This window comes from Arvicola amphibius, chromosome 5, assembly GCF_903992535.2.
Source record: "Arvicola amphibius chromosome 5, mArvAmp1.2, whole genome shotgun sequence".
NCBI lineage: Eukaryota > Metazoa > Chordata > Mammalia > Rodentia > Cricetidae > Arvicola > Arvicola amphibius.
Genome location: NC_052051.1, coordinates 36,548,131 through 36,566,097, shown reverse-complemented (window position 1 = coordinate 36,566,097; position 17,967 = coordinate 36,548,131). Strand labels below are relative to the sequence as shown.

Genomic DNA, 17,967 nt, shown 5'->3' with positions numbered 1-17,967 from the left:
GGAGGAAACACAGGCAAGGCCATGTACTAGGGTAGACAAAACGAGAAGGCGGAAGAGGAGATGCCTTTTGAAAGATGTGCGCTACCAAGATATGGAGAACCCTGCAAGTCACAGTGAGAACATCTTCATGGCAAGATGTTAATTAGGGCAGAGACGTGATGATTTTCGTATTTTACGAGATCTTTGTGCCTGGAGTTAGAGATGAGAAGGACATGGAGACCAGGCAGAGGGTAAGTCTGGGTAGCGCAGCAGGAGACACATTCTATTAAAATAGCTCAGGCGGGTGCACTGACAAAGTATAAGATTTAGAAAGTAAGTCCATGAGGTGAAGGACTCAAAGACAACTTCGAGATAAGAAGTTAAATGAAACATAAATTTAAATGGGAAATTCTGAATTAAGAAGAGCACAGGGATAGGAGATGAAGAGAAAAATTCAGTATTCTACTTTGGACACAGAGAAATTTATCTTATTCAAATTATTCTACTTTGGACACAGTGACTTGAGAAAGATTTACGGAGTGTCACGGTGACACATCGTGAAGTAACTTGGAGTTTAGGTGCATGTTCCAGTTCAGACTGGAGATTTAAGAGGCATAAGACTCTTAGATCAGGCTCAAAGAGATCATATCTAGAGATGAAAGGGCTAAGAACCATGCCCAGAGACCCCCAAGGTTCAGAAGTAAGGAACAGAAAACACATTGTCAAAGGACACTGACCAGAAAGCCAAGGAGGTGTGAGGAAACCAGAAGCAGGAGGAGTCCAAGAATCAGAGTGAATTAAGTCAGAGGTCCCATATCTTATCATTTATTATTAGTATTCCTAGTTCTTATCCTTAAGCAATCATTTTTTTTTTTTTTGGTTTTTCGAGACAGGGTTTCTCTGTGGCTTTGGAGCCTGTCCTGGAACTCTTAAGCAATCATTTAAACATAGGTAGCACCACCTCACCTCAACAAAGTTTCACTCCAAAAACATGAAAAGATATTTACTATGTCTTTGGACTATCTTCCAGATACCTGTGGAGTTGACACCCCCTCCCAAATTGTCTAGGGAAAGGTGGACAAAACCAAATCGTATTTATATAAAGCATTTATTTTTCTGACTTTCCCAAAACAAATGCTTTCACTGTCTCAATCACCCAGCACTGATTACCCTGGAGTAAGAACAACGTATGTTTAATGGACATGTGCTTCCGGAAGAAAGGTGGACTACAGAGGGCAGATTTCTAGGTGTGTACTGAACAGCATTCCCCGATTTTCTAACAAACGTTGCCTTGCTCTTAAAACCAAGAGGGGAAAAAAAAAAACCAAGAGGGGTTTGGCTTCTTGGCTACACACTCAAATATAACTCAGATCAGCTACTGAAAACACTGAGCAACTAAAAAACTGACTGTAGAAATAGGAGCACTACATGTTACCACCTTCCAGCTCTTGCTAAGCCTTGAGAGTTGTAGCTAATCAGTTAGTAACGCTGAAAGACTCCTTTTATGGAGGCTTCCCCACAATCAATGAACTCATTTTATGTAAATATTTAGCCAGGCAATAAACTGGACAGCCTATATTACTCAACAGCAGCCTCAAAAGGCCCTCCCGATATATATACACAGCATTTTGGTAGAGTAATACATTTTACATGCATGACATGGTCAGCAATAAATATACTAGGGTAGGTCAAACCCTATTTGGTTCTTTGCTTTTAACTGTCTTGGGCTTTGTGTGTTTCTTTAATCAGCTGGATGATTTAGATAAACAACATGTATTAGTTTCTGGAAGTATAACATGCCTTGAACTTTCTCCAGAAATTCATTCCCATTCATCATCATAATAGTTGCTCTCCCTGGGCTATCATTAAGATTAGAAATGTCGCTGAACCATTTAATGATATTCCAGAAGACTGGACAGACTTTTCATGCCTTGATAAATTGTGATCATTGAGCTCAGACCAATGAAATTGGATATCCTTTAATGTGTCTGATGGCTGCAAGGAGTTTGGGAAAACACTCCCGCCTCAAAATGGCTTCAGAGAATATCCATTGGGGGAAGATGTGTGACTTATGCAAAAATTGATTAATGAGTTGGTATCGAATCTGATAGCTAATTGCAATGGATATTATTTCTTCATCCATACTGCTAAATATGGTTCTGTCTAGTAATTAAGCAACTCATTAGAATCCTTACAAAATGATTTTTTTAACTAAATTTAGATGTCAAAGAATGAGATTTCCCCCCAAGTTGACTTTGAGATGCTCACACCAGCTGATGGAGAGGAAACCACTTTAAAAAAAAAAGCCATGATTAGCTTGTATTCCAGACACCTGAGAGTAAAGAAAAACGTATTGCTTCTCCCTGTACCTCAAGTGACTACTGAGGGAATAAAGACTCTCTCATGTCTATAACACAAGCAAATGCATATGACATTTGGTCTCATCAATATCTTGATTTCACAGGCTGAAACTATGCTGTGCTTTAGAGCTAACTGATGATATTAACAGAACACTTAAATACTCTTTAAGGCAAGCATATAGCCCAGTACTAGAGTGGATGCAGTCCTGGGTTCAATTACCAGTAACATCAAAACCTTTAAAAAGTAAAATATGGAAGTCTTTTAAAATATATTTTAAATCAGTGCCTATGTGTGTCTGTGCAGACAAATGCGGGCACCTGTAAAGACTAAAAAAGGGCACTGGCTCTCCTGGTGCTGGAGATACAGGTGCTTTGTAAGCTGCTTGACCTGGGTGCCAGGAACTAAACTCAGGTCTTCTGGAAGAGCAGTAAGTGTTCTTAAGTGCAGCCCTATAAATACAGTTTTAAAGCTCATCTACAAATATTACTGAGACAACAGGATCAGCAAGAGAAATTGGACAGTGAGACGGGAGGGAGGGAGGGAGGGAGGGAGGGAGGGAGGGAGAGAGAGAGAGAGAGAGAGAGAGAGAGAGAGAGAGAGAACACATTCATGGTGTTTACAGTCTAAGAACTACTTTAAATTTCTGGCTATACCACTCGCAGTTTTAGCAAGTTTCTTGCAGAAATATCCATTCCTCCATTTATTTGTCAAATATTTATTTGGCATGTATAATGAGGCAAGTGATATTCTTGGGATATATGAGAAGGGGGGAAAAGCAGATGCAGGGATTTATTTCATTGCAGGTCTTGTTTAATATGACTTCCCTCCTTCAGAATAGCTAGAAGCGTCAAGTGAGAAACAGTTCCTGGGAGCCATGAATTGAGGGTCTCATAGAATATCACTCCTGGCCTGCCAGAAACACAGCAGTCCCCTGAGGTAGACTCCTCAGGCAGAGATACAGACAAACATCCTTGGAAATAGACTACAGGGCTCTGGAAGAGGTGGGGATCAAGGACCCTGGAGGAATGTTAGTGAAACAGAGCGAAAGAAAAGCCCACAACTATTACCTCTACTCCACCAGCCTTCGCGAACCCACATGGCCCAGTTTTTACCAGCCGTACATGGGTAACTTCTCATTAAGCAGCCTAGATATAACCCTGAGTTTTCTCAACTCCAATTTGTATATATTCTTATGTGTCTATAGGTGTAACTTCCACGTCTCGTGAATTAGGTGAAAATTACACATCTGAAAAATAGTGAGTTCACAGTTCAAGTAGAACAAGTCCCTAAGCGTGAAGGAGTTCTTCACTGGGCTGCCTTCACACTCAACTCTCCTGAGTCTCAAGATCTTGACTAATAAACCTGTAACTTTTGCTATAGTTATGCATGTTGCCTAACTTTTGTTTTTATATGTACACTTTGTTCCTCTCTTTATTACTGCTTTATTTCTTCACTTCCAACCTACAGTTTGTTGAGCTTGAATAGAGTCTTTTGCTGCAGCAAATCTGAGCAACTTTTAGTTGCTATTTATTCTTTGCAGCTCCTTCTTGCAATAACTTTCATTCTGCACATGACAGAACACTAAATACTCTATGTTTCCATGAGGCTCTCTTCCTTGTTTTGTTGCTCCCACTTCCTTGGCATGCATAAATATTAGCATATCTGTACAGTCCGTGTGCTTTCCTTGATGCTCTTGGCATAAATTTCACCTTCTCTTCTTGGAATCTGAGGTTAATACCAGCAGCCTGCCTCTACTGGTGAGACACAATAAGAGCGATATGGTATTTCTTGGCCATTTTTTTTCTTCTTTTGAAAACTATCTGTTCAGATCCATAGTCCATTGTTTTAAATGGGTCATTTGGTTTTTTGATTCTGCTTTTTTTTTACTTCTTTGTATATTCTGGATATTAATCCCGTCAGATGTATAGTTGGCAAATATTCTCTCCCATTCTGTGGGCTTCCAATACACGTGGGTGATTGTTTCTTTAGCTGTGCAGAAACTTCTGAGTTTTATGAAGCCCCACTTGCTGATTGTAGGCCTTAATTCTTGGGCAAATAGAGTCTATTCGGAAAGTCCTTTCCTACAGTTATCATTTATGGTACTGCATACGCCTTCTAGTGGTTTCAGGATTTCAGGTTTCATATTTAGTTCTTTGATCCACTTAGAGTTAGGTTTTGTGCAAGGTGATAGATGCGGGTCTAATTTTATTCTTCTGCATGTGGACATCCGGTTTTTCCAGCACCAATAGTTGAAAATGTTTTCTTTTCTCCGGAGTATGTTCTTGGCATCTTCATCAAACATTAAATGGCTGAAGTTATGTGTACATATGTGTGGGCTTTTGATTTTGTTCCATTGGTTACATGTCTGTTTCTGTACCACTACCATATTATTTTTATTTCTATGGCTCTGTAATGTATCTTATGATCTGGAATAATAATTCCTCTAGTATTGTTCTTTGTCCTCAAGATTGTTTTTGTTTTCCTAGGATCTTTCATGGCTCTGTATGAATTTTAGGACAGTTTATTTTCTTCTGTTTCTGTGAAAAATGAGATGGGAATTCTGATCGGTATTGCAAGGCATCTGCAAATAGCTTAGGGTGCAATGGCAATTTCTATCATTTCTACCACTGTGAATAGTGGCATACTTCAGTAGTTTTGAAAGAAAAATGGCCGGCTCACAATACTGGCAGTCTGGACTTTATAGACGTTTGCCCATCTATGAATTTGTTTGATGGCAAACAAATTCAAAATCAGAACGTTGCCCTTTAGATAGTCATTCCTTCCTATCTTGAATTTTCAGATTTATGATGTTAAAATCAGCACAAGGGAAAATGTGATAATTTTTACATAATAATAAAGTGGTATTAATTCTACCAACACATGAGTGTGAGAGATATTTCAGTTTTCTAGTGTCTTTTCTCTTTCTTTCTTCAGGGGCTTAAAGTATTCATTTTAAAGGTCCTTCATCTCCTTAGTTAAGTTTATTCCTAAATATTTTATTTTCTTTGAGGCTATTATGAATGAAGTGTGCATTTATCTCTATGTATGCTTGTTGTTGATATATAGAACAGCTATTAATTTGTATAAGTGATTCTGTATCCTTTCACCTTGCTGCATTTTTTATCATTTCCATAATTTTTCCAGTAGAATTTTGGGGATCTCTAGTGTATAGCATGTCATCGGCAAGGAGGAATAGTTCAAACTTCTTTTTTTCCTATTTGTATCACTTTACTTCTCTTCTCCTACCTTATTGTTCTAGCCAGTGCTTGGAGCATAATACTGAAAAAGAGTGGGGACAACTTTGTTTCCTTCCTGACTTCAATGGGATTGCTTCATTGTCCCTGGAAATTACATAAGTGCAAATCAAAATAACTCTGACATTTCATGTTACCCCAGTCACAATGGCAAGGAGAACAAATGCTGGAGGGGTTGTGGGCAAAGGGCAGCCCTCATGCACTGTTGGTGGGACCGCAAACTGTTACAGTCATGATGGAGATCACAATAGACTTCTCAAAACATTAAAAATAAGTCTACCATATGACCCAGCTGTACCACTCTTTGGTTTAAGCCCAAAATACTTGGCATCGTACTCTACAGATGAATGATCACCTGCTTTATTCACAATAGTTAGGAAACAGAAACAACCGGAATGGTCTTCAAGTGATGAATAGAGAATGAAAATGTGGTACATGTATATTGTGTAATACTATTCAGCTGTAAAGAAAAATAAAACCACGAACTTTGCAAGTAAGTGGATGGAACTATAAAAAGATCAAATTTAGTAAGGGTACCCAGACCCAGAAAGACAAATGTCACATGCTCTCTCTCATCGGAGATTCTACGTCCAAATCTTCAGATGTGAGTCTATATCCTGGAGTAACTTCAGAAACCAGGGCAGCAAAAAGGAATCATTGCCAAGGTAGGGGTGCCAGAAAGCACTAGAAGGGGATTAGCAGAGTATAAGTTACCTGATGGGGAAATATGGAGACCTAGTTAGGGATGGGAGATGAACACACGAGTAAGGAGGGTAAGATATCACTATGGATGTCTGAACAAAGTCATAAAGAACCATTCTATTAAAAACCAGCTAAATTACCTATAATGAGTATAAGTTGGTGTATATGTACTATTATAAACTTTCTCATCTAGGCTGACAATGCTTCCTTCTAACAAATGCCTTTTGGGATAACAAGGGAAGAGGTAGCCCTGTTTCCTCAGTGCCACAGATATCTGGATACAGAGTAAATCTGCTATCATGGAAATTGGTGAAGAGAATACCACAGACTCTCACTGTTCTTAGCCAGTTCTGGTAGATGTTCTTGAATACTGTTTCTTCATTTCCCATTATTTGTGTTCATAGTGTGAAGTATAGCTCACATGTTTCCCATTTGTACAGCTAATTGCCTCAGAAGCACTTACTACAAAGACCCTTTTTCTCTCTACTGCTTTGCTGTGCTGTATTTGTTGAAAGTCAATTGATCATATACTTGCAGTTCTGTTTCTGGGCCTTGTGTTCTTTTCAATTGTTCCTTTTTCTTAATGTTTGTGTCAATACCAAGACACAGTCCTGATGAGTATGCTTTATAGCAAGTGTTGACATCTTGTAGTGCCTGTCATGATTGTTCTGGTCATGGAGGTCTTGGCTACTGCCAGTCTTTATATCTCCATATACATTTCAGAATAATGTGTCAGTTTTCACAGACGGTCACATCTGGTAAGGATTCTGTTTTGGCAGCTATTCAGAGGATGAGAAAAAAAAAAGACTATAAGAGCAAGAGGCCTTCCTGGGAAAAGAGCAGATAATCAGCCCCATTGGTGAGTTTGTCCCGAGCCCTTCTTCACTCCCCTTCTTCCACATCACCCAGAAACTGTAACATCTCATAAACATACATTTTTCTTTTTCCACTTCTAAAGATCAAACCAGGGGCCTTGAACATGCTAAGCAGGTGCCCTGTTCAGGCACTGGGCTACTATTCCAGTTCCACCTTTCTCCCTATTTCCTTCTGGATTATAAAAACAAAAAAAATCAAATGCAGTCGTTGTAGCAATTCTTACCTTGAAGATTGCATGATGTGCACACTAGTTTCTATTTTTTTGCATTTAATATATTCTGAAGTTATTCCCATAAAAATGTAAAGAGAAACAACCTTTCATCTTAACACCGCATATTATTCTGATACAGATAAAAGTTAATAATTCCACAACCCTGTAGTAATTATTGATTTCCTTCAATAATCTGTCACGGACAATGCACAACAAATGTCCTTGCATCCACATCACTTTTGTGTGTGGTGGGTGCAACTGAAAGATCCTGTAGTTGTGTTGCTAAGTTACAGAGTAAACTGATATCATCTGGGTAAATACTGACAAACTTCTCTGTCTTCATAGACAAGAGACAGACCGCAAGTATGAGAGAAAAGGAGTGAGGCACTCTGGGACTTTTACATGTTAGCAGAAACATTGGAGAGTTGATTTCAATATAGTTACGAAGGTTTTTAGAAAAGACGGGGCATCAAGAGTAAGTTATATGAGGCATGAAGAAAAGCCAGGATGATAGCATTCTGCTGGCAGCTTCTGCTGTACTGTGGCCTAGCACTTCCCGACACGCATGTTTAAAGGAAGTCTACCTCTGTCCTAAAAATCTAAGTTTAACCCTGTGCCCTTAGTCTGACAAATGTGGAAGGTGTGGCCCCCAGAAAATAAGAGGTGTGTTTCAGTGCACTCAGAGGCATGAGGCAGACCCAGGGCCAGCCCTTGATACATTATTCCCTTCAGTTCGTTGACCAAGTGACCACTCGATGTGGAAGGCAGAGGACCAAATTTGTTCATACAAGTGAAAGGCCTTTGCAGGTGTGGGTGACATGGATCTGGTGGGAGGGAAGTTCTCTTGGCTGATCTCTGTGGGCCCTTCAGAGTGGAAAACACTGCCCAGTTGTAGTTAGAAGAGATGCCTGGCAAAGGTGAGACAAAGCATCCGAAGCACTAGAGGGATTCCATCCAGTCGGGGACATTTTTGAAGATGGCCAGTACTTAGGGAATGTGGGTAAAGGCTGAAAGTAACCCTTAGCCAACAGACAGAAAAGAAATGGACGTCTCAGTTAGAATCTCATACATCAGAATTCTTCCACCGGTATGAATCCATTGGAAACAAACCATTGCTAGTTCTTCCTAAAAGGAGTGCAGGTCTGTCTGTCACTTTTGCCCTTGAGAGTTGTAAGCAATAACACAATCTAGGGGGACCAAATTTCTTATCTGCTGAATTACAAGAAAAAAAATGATGCTCTTAGCAACTTGTAATTGCTGCAAAAGGCAATTAATATACATCTCCACCCTGTTTCCTCCATGTCACCATGAGGAACCTTCATGTATACAAGCAATTATTGAGAATCTACTCAGTGTTAGACACTTAGAACAAATAGGCATTACATATATGACACAGAAATCTGTTTTCAGGAGAGGCACACAAACCAGCCATGTATGCTACTATTCTATGGTAGTTAGAAAGGAGTGGTGCAAATTGCTGGATGGAGGGCAGTAACGAAGATGATCAGGGACGACCTACGATGAAGGCAATTGTGATAGTGAATCTTCACTGTTCATGTGATCAGATTTAGAATCACCATGGAAACAGACCTCTGAGTTTAACTGAGAAGAGCCACTCCGAATGTGGGGCCCTGGACTATGGAGAAAGCAAGACTTGCACAAGTATTCATATGGCTCTGCTTCTTGACTGTGGATACAATGGCATCGTGGGATCAGATGCCTCAAGTTCCTGTAACCAGGCCTTCCCCTTTCCTTATCACAATGGACTATATCTTCTTAAACTGTAAGCCCAAACAAACTCTTTTATTAGTTACTTTCACTTTTGCTGTATGTGGTGCTACATTTTGCCTGAGGAGTTTTGACTCAGATGCTTATTCACCACAGACAGGAAAACAACAGACCGAAGCAATGATGACACCAGTCTTGGTGAACCAATCAGTTTATTGGAATTAACTTCTAGGCATATGTCAGAGTGGCTACTCAAGGCAGCTGCAGCACTGAATGCTTTTCCAGCATGAGTGACTAATCATTAAAGACAGAACTCCAGATCTCTGGCAGGTTGGAATCTCTTCTAAGCAGTTCTTAACTTAGAGAGGGAAGGAACATGTAAATTTAGTCAGTTTCGGAGACTTTCTGAGAATTGTGAGTTGTTTACTTCCAAAGTCTTTTTGTGGGGGCGGGGACAGGTGTTTCTCTGTGTAACAGCTCTGGCTGTCCTGAAACTCACTTCGTAGACCAGGCTGGCCTTGAACTCACAAAGATACTTCCCGAGTCTTAAGAGCCTCCTTTCAGAACTTTCCAAGTCATAACGAGTTTCCCTCCAATATGGAATATTTCAATTTAGGCAAACACAACTTAAGTGGCATAGAGTTTATTTTGGCTTACAGATGTCACGGTAGCAGGATCTCTCGGGTACTAGCCACACTGCCTTCAGCCAGGAAGTAGAAACTGTTAATGCTTACCTCATTTTCTCCTTTTTATTCAGTCCAGGACCCCTAGCCAAGGAATGGTGAGGCTCTTAGTTATGATGAATCTTCCTACCTCAGGGAGCCTAAACTAGGTAGATGCTCACAGGTCTGCCCAGACAATAACCTAAGATGGATAACTCCTCAGAAGCACGGGTGGAGGCTTATGTCCTAGCTGATAAAAAAAACCCTTCCAAGTTGACAATCAATATTAAATATCATACCCTGCTCCCTTCAAGTTGCTTCTTCTGAGGTATTTTGTCACAGAAAAAGAAAAATAACAAATACAGTGATATTCAACAAAGAGTTAAGGGAAATGGAGAATCAACCCACATGGATTCATCTGTAAGCTTTATTATAACCTCAGCATCCTGGGAGCTAGGGCAAAAGATCACAAGTTTGGGACCAGGCTGGACTACTATGGAAAGACTCAAAATGTGTGATACTTCTGACATGCTGCAAGAACAGCAAGAAGGCCGGGGTAGGTAGAGTTGAGTAACCAAGGGAACAGAATGAAAAGGTTATAGAATAAGAGAAAGCTAATCCCAGGATTCTGAAGGACTAAAAAGCAAAGTACAATGAAAATTCTGAATAACGGCATACCATGATCTTACTACTTTGGGCGCCAGTGGACAACTGACTGTTGGAGAAAGAACGGAAGCAGAGGCCAGTGAGGATCCTATTGTAATTACTCAGACAAACAGATGATCTGCATGGTATCAGTAGAGGTGGTAGCTGGACTCAGTGTGCACTTTAAAGCAGAGATGAGATTCTCTGGTGAACTGATTGTGAATAGGAAAGAAGGTAAAAATTCAGGGATGTCAAGTCAGCGGCCCCCTGTGAACTTGGCTTCTGGTACTCATGCCCTTCTCTGGTTCCTTTCCTTTGAACATGGAATGTCCCAGGCAACTTGATGCAAATCACAAAAGTGATGCTGGGCCAGTCTGTACCCAAACCTTAGTCCTAAGCAATGTTTGCTGTGCTCCTGAAACTCTTGAGATCTTTCAAGTAGGTGGCATGGACAGAGGAGTCCTGAGCAGGTGAGGAATGAAACATGGGTATGTTATATGGGTCCAGCCTCTAGGTCACCCTCCAACTGAGCAAAGCTCGCCAGGGACCACCAGCAAGAATAGCAGGAAATCCATAGAGGGAAGCTAAGCCCAGGTCCAGAACTGAGAACAAATTATTTAAAGCTAGTAAAGTCTAGGGTGACTTATTCAGCCTTGGGACTATCAAATAGATGACCCAAGAGTTGCAGCCAGAGCACCTAGAGGATGGAGTTAGCGTTAACTAGAGAGGAGGGCGTGGCTAACAAGTTTGGGAGCAAAATTAAAATCTTATTGCTTCTACATGAGGCAGGTAGTTTTTTAAAATACATCTGCTCTCTTAAATACAGATGGCTCTTCCAAGATTTCAAGAGTCCCCTCTAACAGTGACTTTTAGGATGCCTATAGAACGGCAGAAGTTAGAAGAGGGGTTATTTCAGTTTTCCTTTTTCAGATTCTGAGGCTATTAGTCAGAGAAACCCTTACAGTCGCTCTTGCCTGTCCCTGGTTTTGCCTGTTGTGGTTTTAGGGCTTTGGTAACAGCATCATGCAAAGGAGAACCCACTGAGCTCACGTTCCCTCCACACTTTCCACAACTAGTCATGGTAAACCACCTAGGGCTTGGCTGATGGGCTTCTGGAGGCTGAATGGGCTCCTTGGAGAGAAGCCCTGGCCAATGTTAGATTTAATCCTTCCTTTGGACAGCAGCTTGTGGGAAAAGAAAAACTGCCCGGGAAGTCTGGTCAGTCTCTCTGATCATAGACATCTGGGCTAATACCTTGCAGGATCTGAACCCAAACTATGTTGAGGAAAGGCCATGCATTACTTAGGAATTCTTAATGTCCCAGAACAAATGTGAATTTAAAAGGAATAATTTTACACTGCCAATCTGCCATTCACTCTCACTAATAGCCCATGACATTCACCCAATCATATGTTTTTGCTCTTAAAAGGATTCTATAAAAGGTTTATAATATACACAAGGGTTTCCTTCTTCTGCGCTGTCTTCTCTTGTGTCAATGTTCCTAGGAATGAAGAGCAGCTATTGTTTAGATTGCCTTTGAAGTCCTCTATCCAAGAATTAAACACAACTTCTCGAAAATGCCCCTGGCCGGTCTCCCTATGCAGCTTGGGCTGAGCTTAAACTCATGATCCTCCTGCCTTTGCCTCTCACATGCTGACTGCTGAGCTATGAGCATGTGCTACCACACCAGCTTGAAAGGAGTTTCATATGAGGTTATTACTGCACGATCATCATGGAGACGTGTTCATGGCACAGGACTCTGCAATCGGCCTGGGCTCTAATGTCCCTTAAAGTAATACGTGCTGCCTTTGGGTAACCTTTTCCCCAACATCTGCCCAGACAATTCTAGCTCTGATCTAAGATGCACACCATGCCTTGTGGAAGTCCTAGATAAGTTGTCCTTCAGAGTCCATATATCCACCATCTCCTTAAAAATGTTCACATGTCAGCAGTACAGGGCCTGCCAACTAACTCAGATGCAGATTTTTCTCAACTTTGATGGCACATCTGGAGTTGTTTCGGAGAAGTGCTAATTTTCTGACACCTATGGCGGGCTGTGCATAGAGACTGGGAAGGTTTCCATGCATCCCAGAGATATATTCTCTGGCACAAAGGTATAGATATTTATCTTTAGTTGTTTGGGCACACAGAAAAAGTATAGTCTAAAGACAATGGTCTTCTGAGATGCCCCATTTAGGACCGAGAATACTAAGTCTCTTATAGGTGTAGAGACATCTAGGCCAGTTGTGGGTCTCTTTGTTGATTACCATATACTGCAAACAGAAGCGTCTCTGATGAGGGATGGGTTCTACTAATCTGTGAGGATAAAACAGTGAGTCATCAGGAGTCAGTTTAACACTATGTCCATTTAGCTTTTGTGCATTTTTAAAGTATACATTTCTAGGATTAAAAAAAAAAAAACTAGCAGAAAAATTCATGAACACATCAAAAATTTATCCAACGTGATGATGTCCAATTCATTCCAAAGATGCAGGGATGGTTCAACATTTGTAGATTGAACATGGTATTCAGGTTAAACAAACCTGAAATTGTTTATTCAGGTTCAGATACCAAATAAACACCCTGAACTTGAATAAACAGCCCACCGTATAATTAGACTAAAGGACAGAACACGCAAGACCATCTCATCAGCTGCAGAGAAGGTCTTCAACAAAATTCAACTTCATTCAACAAACATTTGATTAAACAGAAATACAGGGAACATATCTCAACATAATATAAGGAATATACAGGAAGCCCACAGCCAACATCATCCTAAACAAAGAAAAATTCAAATAATTTTCATTAAAATCAGGAACAAGACAGGAAGTCCTTTTCTCTTCATCCACTACGTCAAAAGAACAATCATGTTATAGGGATTGTGAACAGCCCAAGGAGATAACCTCATATCTGTAAACCAAAATTAATTTCTTTGTTCCTAAAGAAACACTGCAAATTAACATTTGGAACTTATTTATGCATATTGCAAATACAATTCCAACAGGCATATAAGCAGATATCCCAAGTCAAGTTCACATTTAGAAGAGATCAAAATATGAGGGACCTGCTACAGGCAGATCCATGAAGGAGACAAGCAAGGATGACAAAGCCAAATGGTCACCACTGTCCTGGAAAGCACAGTGCACCACCTGTGTGAGGAGAGTTCATAGCCTGGCTCTCACCAAGTCCTGGAAATGTACCACTTTCAAACCCAGAGCAGGGTTACAATGATACGCTTAAGAAATCCAGACCAAGTTTTATTGTACTAAGAGATTCAAGCATCTAATTCTTGGCTCCTAAAAAGATTGAATATAGGCATTACAGTCAAGGTCATCTACATTAAAAGCAGGCTTCTTGAAATACAGTTTGAGAGCCTGGGTAATATCTGTGAACTGGAGAATAAATTTATTTTCTTATCTGCTTCTGCCTTTTCTACTTTTGTGTGAAGCCGATTTTACATCTGTTGATAAATTTTGGGTTCAGTACCTGAAACTGAACATGACTGTCTAATGAAAGTATTTATAAACACACCTCATTTTTGCTTCCAAGATTCTGCATAGCAATTTCCCCCCCCCCCCCCAAACTCCACAATATCTCTTATAAAGACGTATTTAGAATACTGGAGAATAGTCTTGACAGACTGTTCTTAGAAGGGTAGTATCCTATTGTGCTAACCAGTTTTTAAACTCTTCATAAGAGGGATCTTAAACAAACTCAGACTTTTAAATATGAATAAAGTAAGTCAGAAGAAGATGAAAGAACTGGCATTCCTGGTGATATCGGTCAGAGGATTTTCAGACTGCACATGTCCTGATAGTTTTTTCTGATCCAGTCCAGCTCCTAAAAAAAAAAAAAAAAAATCCTGCCAACAGGTAACAGGTCTTTGAAAGCATTTGAAACCAAAGGCTCCCCACCAGCCAGTCCATCTCTTCCTAAATTCTCGGCCTCATTAAGAATGAGAAACAGATACTATGGCACCAACCTGTCTACGAGAACACAGCGAGACAAATGTAATTGCCCATACAAGGAATATAAATCAGCAGCTTTCAAATCATTCATATTTACACCCTCTTCATTTTGGTTGTCTTTCCTTTATAATTTGACCATACATCCATGTCAAGTGTATAATTTCATCTGAGGCTTTATCAGTTACCGCCCAGAGCCATGATTATATGTTGCAAGGAAACTTCCTCCCCCTGAGCAAGTCTATCTTTAGTATCTTCTTGATAACCACTTCTTACATTAAAAAAAAGAAAGAAATAAAAGGAAAGTCTGGGTTTTCTGATGTGGCTCCAAAGTCTCTAAATATAACATTTAGGAGCAATTTATCAACTGCCACCATTGAGCTTCCAGCTGCCCCTCCAACTGTTCAAAGCAAAGTGTTTCTGCTTATTCCCTTTGTTATTTTTATCAAGTTGCAATGGAAATTGTAGGTGTTTCTATACTGAGACTTCAATCACCTTAAGTTTGACTTCCTTCTTGCTAGGGTTGACTGTCGTTTTATGGAGCCTGGCCAGTAAGATGGGCAATAATATAATTCTGGGAGAAGTAATTAGTTTTTGCAAAGAAAATAAAACACAAGTCACCAGTCTTGGATTCAGAAGATGAGTCTGCAACAAATGGTCACACGCTGTGCCCAGTAATATGCTTTTATTTTTGTACCTTTATCTTAAAAATATATTTAAACAAGAAACAAAGATATTGAATTTTCCCATAAACTTTGCTTTCTTATTTACAGTGTTACATTGTAAATAACATTCCATTATACACAAATTAAGACTGTGTATTACTGAACATTCTCTTTACATATCCTTTCATAATACAGTACACACGGCGCAAAGCTATGCAATACTTAAGCTTCAAATAGCTCAGGAAAGAAGCACAAACTTTATCAATAAGACTATTACTTTAAAAGGTTCTGACCTTAATTCTCCACTAGACTGTTTCACTGAAACCATTCTTTGTTCAAGGAAAAATGCCCTGTATGAGGGATGAGAACACAGTTTAAGTTACCACACCAACCACTTAAACTGACACCATATTATTGATTACTCTTATTAAATGGTCCGCAATGAAGGCCAAGTCATTTAAACAAGGAGATTCACTCTTCAGTTCAGACACATTGTATCAACCACAGTTGGTACCTTTTTATGAAATTAAAGTTTTCTACAACTTTAGGTTTTACTTGTAAACAGTTAAAGCACACATTTTGTAAAGATTTGATCATTCTCAGTCATAGGTTACACTTGAGGAGATCCTGTCCCATCAGGGAGAAGCAAGCACACAAACTGGACACAGATACACACCCACACATGCTCCCGTTCACCCATCAAAGACTCGAGTGTCAACCAGCACTAAGTATAGCAGCACTTGTGTCCCAAGCAGTGCCCGAGGTTGCAATAGGAATTACAAAACAAGGAAGATAAAACACCCAAGTTCAATTAAATAGTCCAAAGGTCAGGTTTTGAAATGCCTCTCAGACACTTTACATTGAGCCCGGAGTCAGTTCACTGGGCTCTCCAGGCGGCACACTCCACCTTCGATGGCAACCGACTGTCCTGCCACAGCACCAGGAGGGAGTCTTGAAATGTGAGTCTGCAGAGAAAGAGACAGGGAGCGTCAGCGGTGCAAGCAGAGGCCCTGCAGCTGACAAACGTGAAGCCAGCTCAGGAACATTGTGTCTTCACTTTGCCTCTCAGTGTCCACTGGAAGTGATGGTGGGAACATTTAGGAGGGGCAAGCCCTCTTGTTTTAAACTGCTCAGGGATGTTCACTGGGCATCTGCTACAGGCAAGCACAGCACCAGTTCATAGGGATGCAGAGGTAATGGAGACGCCAACACCTCAACAGCACAACACACAACACAGTCTGGATTCCCATGAGTGGCTCTGAAGGCAACTACATAGAGTACATTCCAGCCATCTAAAACCAGGGCAACTGTGTACAATTTCCTCTAAATTCTGGGAGAGAAAGAATACAAAGCATGTTTTTCAGGTGTAATTTATTCTTTCAATGACTAAAGTAGCTTACAAAAAATCAAAAGTAAATAAGGAAATAACATAACAGTAAAAATTTAGTGAGGGAAAAACACAAAATCGAGGCTAAGGAGGTCTGTCTTGGAGCCTGACTGAGGCTGTGCTGCATGGCTTCCTTGTGGTTTATGTGGTGGACTGGATCACAGCCTGTCAACTGCTCAGGTGAGAACATCTATTCTTGGCACTGAAGCTAGGTGGCATTTCTCCTGGGGACTGTCATAAACAGGTCACCGACTAAAGAGGCGAAGAGACAACATCTGTGTGCCACACAGCAAGGATTTGTATGGGCTGAACATTGCAACACCACTTAAAGGAATCCGGTATCCAAGAAAGAAAGTACATGCTGATTCAAAGGGGTCAGGAAAACAATTCCTTTATTTTCCTCTTTTACATAAGCTGGGTGAATCAAGAGGACAAATAAATGTTAGGATTTTTAACCAAGAAGGGGGAAGGGTGCATACTACTCTCTAATTTTTCTCTAAATAAACTTTGCCTAAGGACTGAACCAAAGTGAGTTCAAGGCCATAGATGAAGTTGCTAGCTGAAGCTGGTAAGTTGGTCTGGCATGCTTTGATGAAACAAAAACGAAGTAAACATGTGTTTTAGATTGAACAGTAAGCTTGCTGGTTCACAGTCTGAGGGTAGACATACCACTTTGACTAAGTCCAACAAGAAGAGTAGATATAAAACAACCTGGGCAGGTCTAGAGAATAGGAAATATCCTTTGAGTACTTAGCTTTGTGTGTTCAAGTCTGGAAGCAACCTGACCTGTTCAGGGGTAAGGCAGGTGACTCTGGAGTGTGATGCTGTGTGAGGCAGGTCCCTTACACACAGTAATCTTAGACTTAGGCCCCTGGGAGCCGTGCCGAAGAATCTGGTCTTATTATTATACCTGGGAGCCAAGTTTTGTTTTATCACATGAATATATCGTTCCTGAGATAAGCTTTTTATGAAGCTTCTTCAGTCCCTAAAGAGTAACTACCTAGAGGGAGAGTTTGTCCTTGCTACTCGTAACCTATATAACACTGTGCACAAAAAGCTCAACTCTCATCATTCCCAACATTCAGCATTGATAAGAACACTGATCATCAGGAGGTGGAAATGTTCCCCACTGGTGTCACCCATTATCTTAAACAAAAGGATCCCAATATAGTAAAAGTCCAATTGCTTTCATTCCTACCCCCATCTACCTGTTTTCAACACAGGCATGCAGCCACAACACGAGCTAGGCAGAAAGCAGAGGCATTATGGAAGATGGTGGTAGGTTTCTAAAACCTTAAAGACAGAATGATCTAATAATCCATTACTGGGTATATAAACTCCCCTCACAAATGAAGGTAGGAACTCAGTGTGCATAAACTAATGTTCAGTCTTCATAGCAGCGCTGTCCACAATAGGCACAAGGTGGAAGCAGGATAAACAGCTATCATTGGATGCACAGACAAAATGTGGAATGTGCGAATGATAGAACACTATGTGTCCTTAAAAAGGCAGGGACGTGAGGAAAATGAATG

The 17,967-nt window shown here is 40.4% G+C and overlaps 1 protein-coding gene across 5 annotated transcripts in view; it reads right to left on the bottom strand.

The window, feature by feature from the left end:
- Nucleotides 1–15,051: 15,051 nt before the first annotated feature.
- The window catches only part of Tasp1 (taspase 1), a 219,069-nt gene continuing 216,153 nt past the window's right edge, over nucleotides 15,052–17,967 (bottom strand). For all 5 annotated transcript variants that reach the window (XM_038331557.1, XM_038331559.1, XM_038331558.1 and 2 more), the window contains one exon: nucleotides 15,052–16,013. In XM_038331557.1, coding sequence (XP_038187485.1) covers nucleotides 15,921–16,013 — 93 coding nt within the window. In that variant the 3' untranslated portion in view covers nucleotides 15,052–15,920. The remainder of the gene's footprint in view (nucleotides 16,014–17,967) is intronic.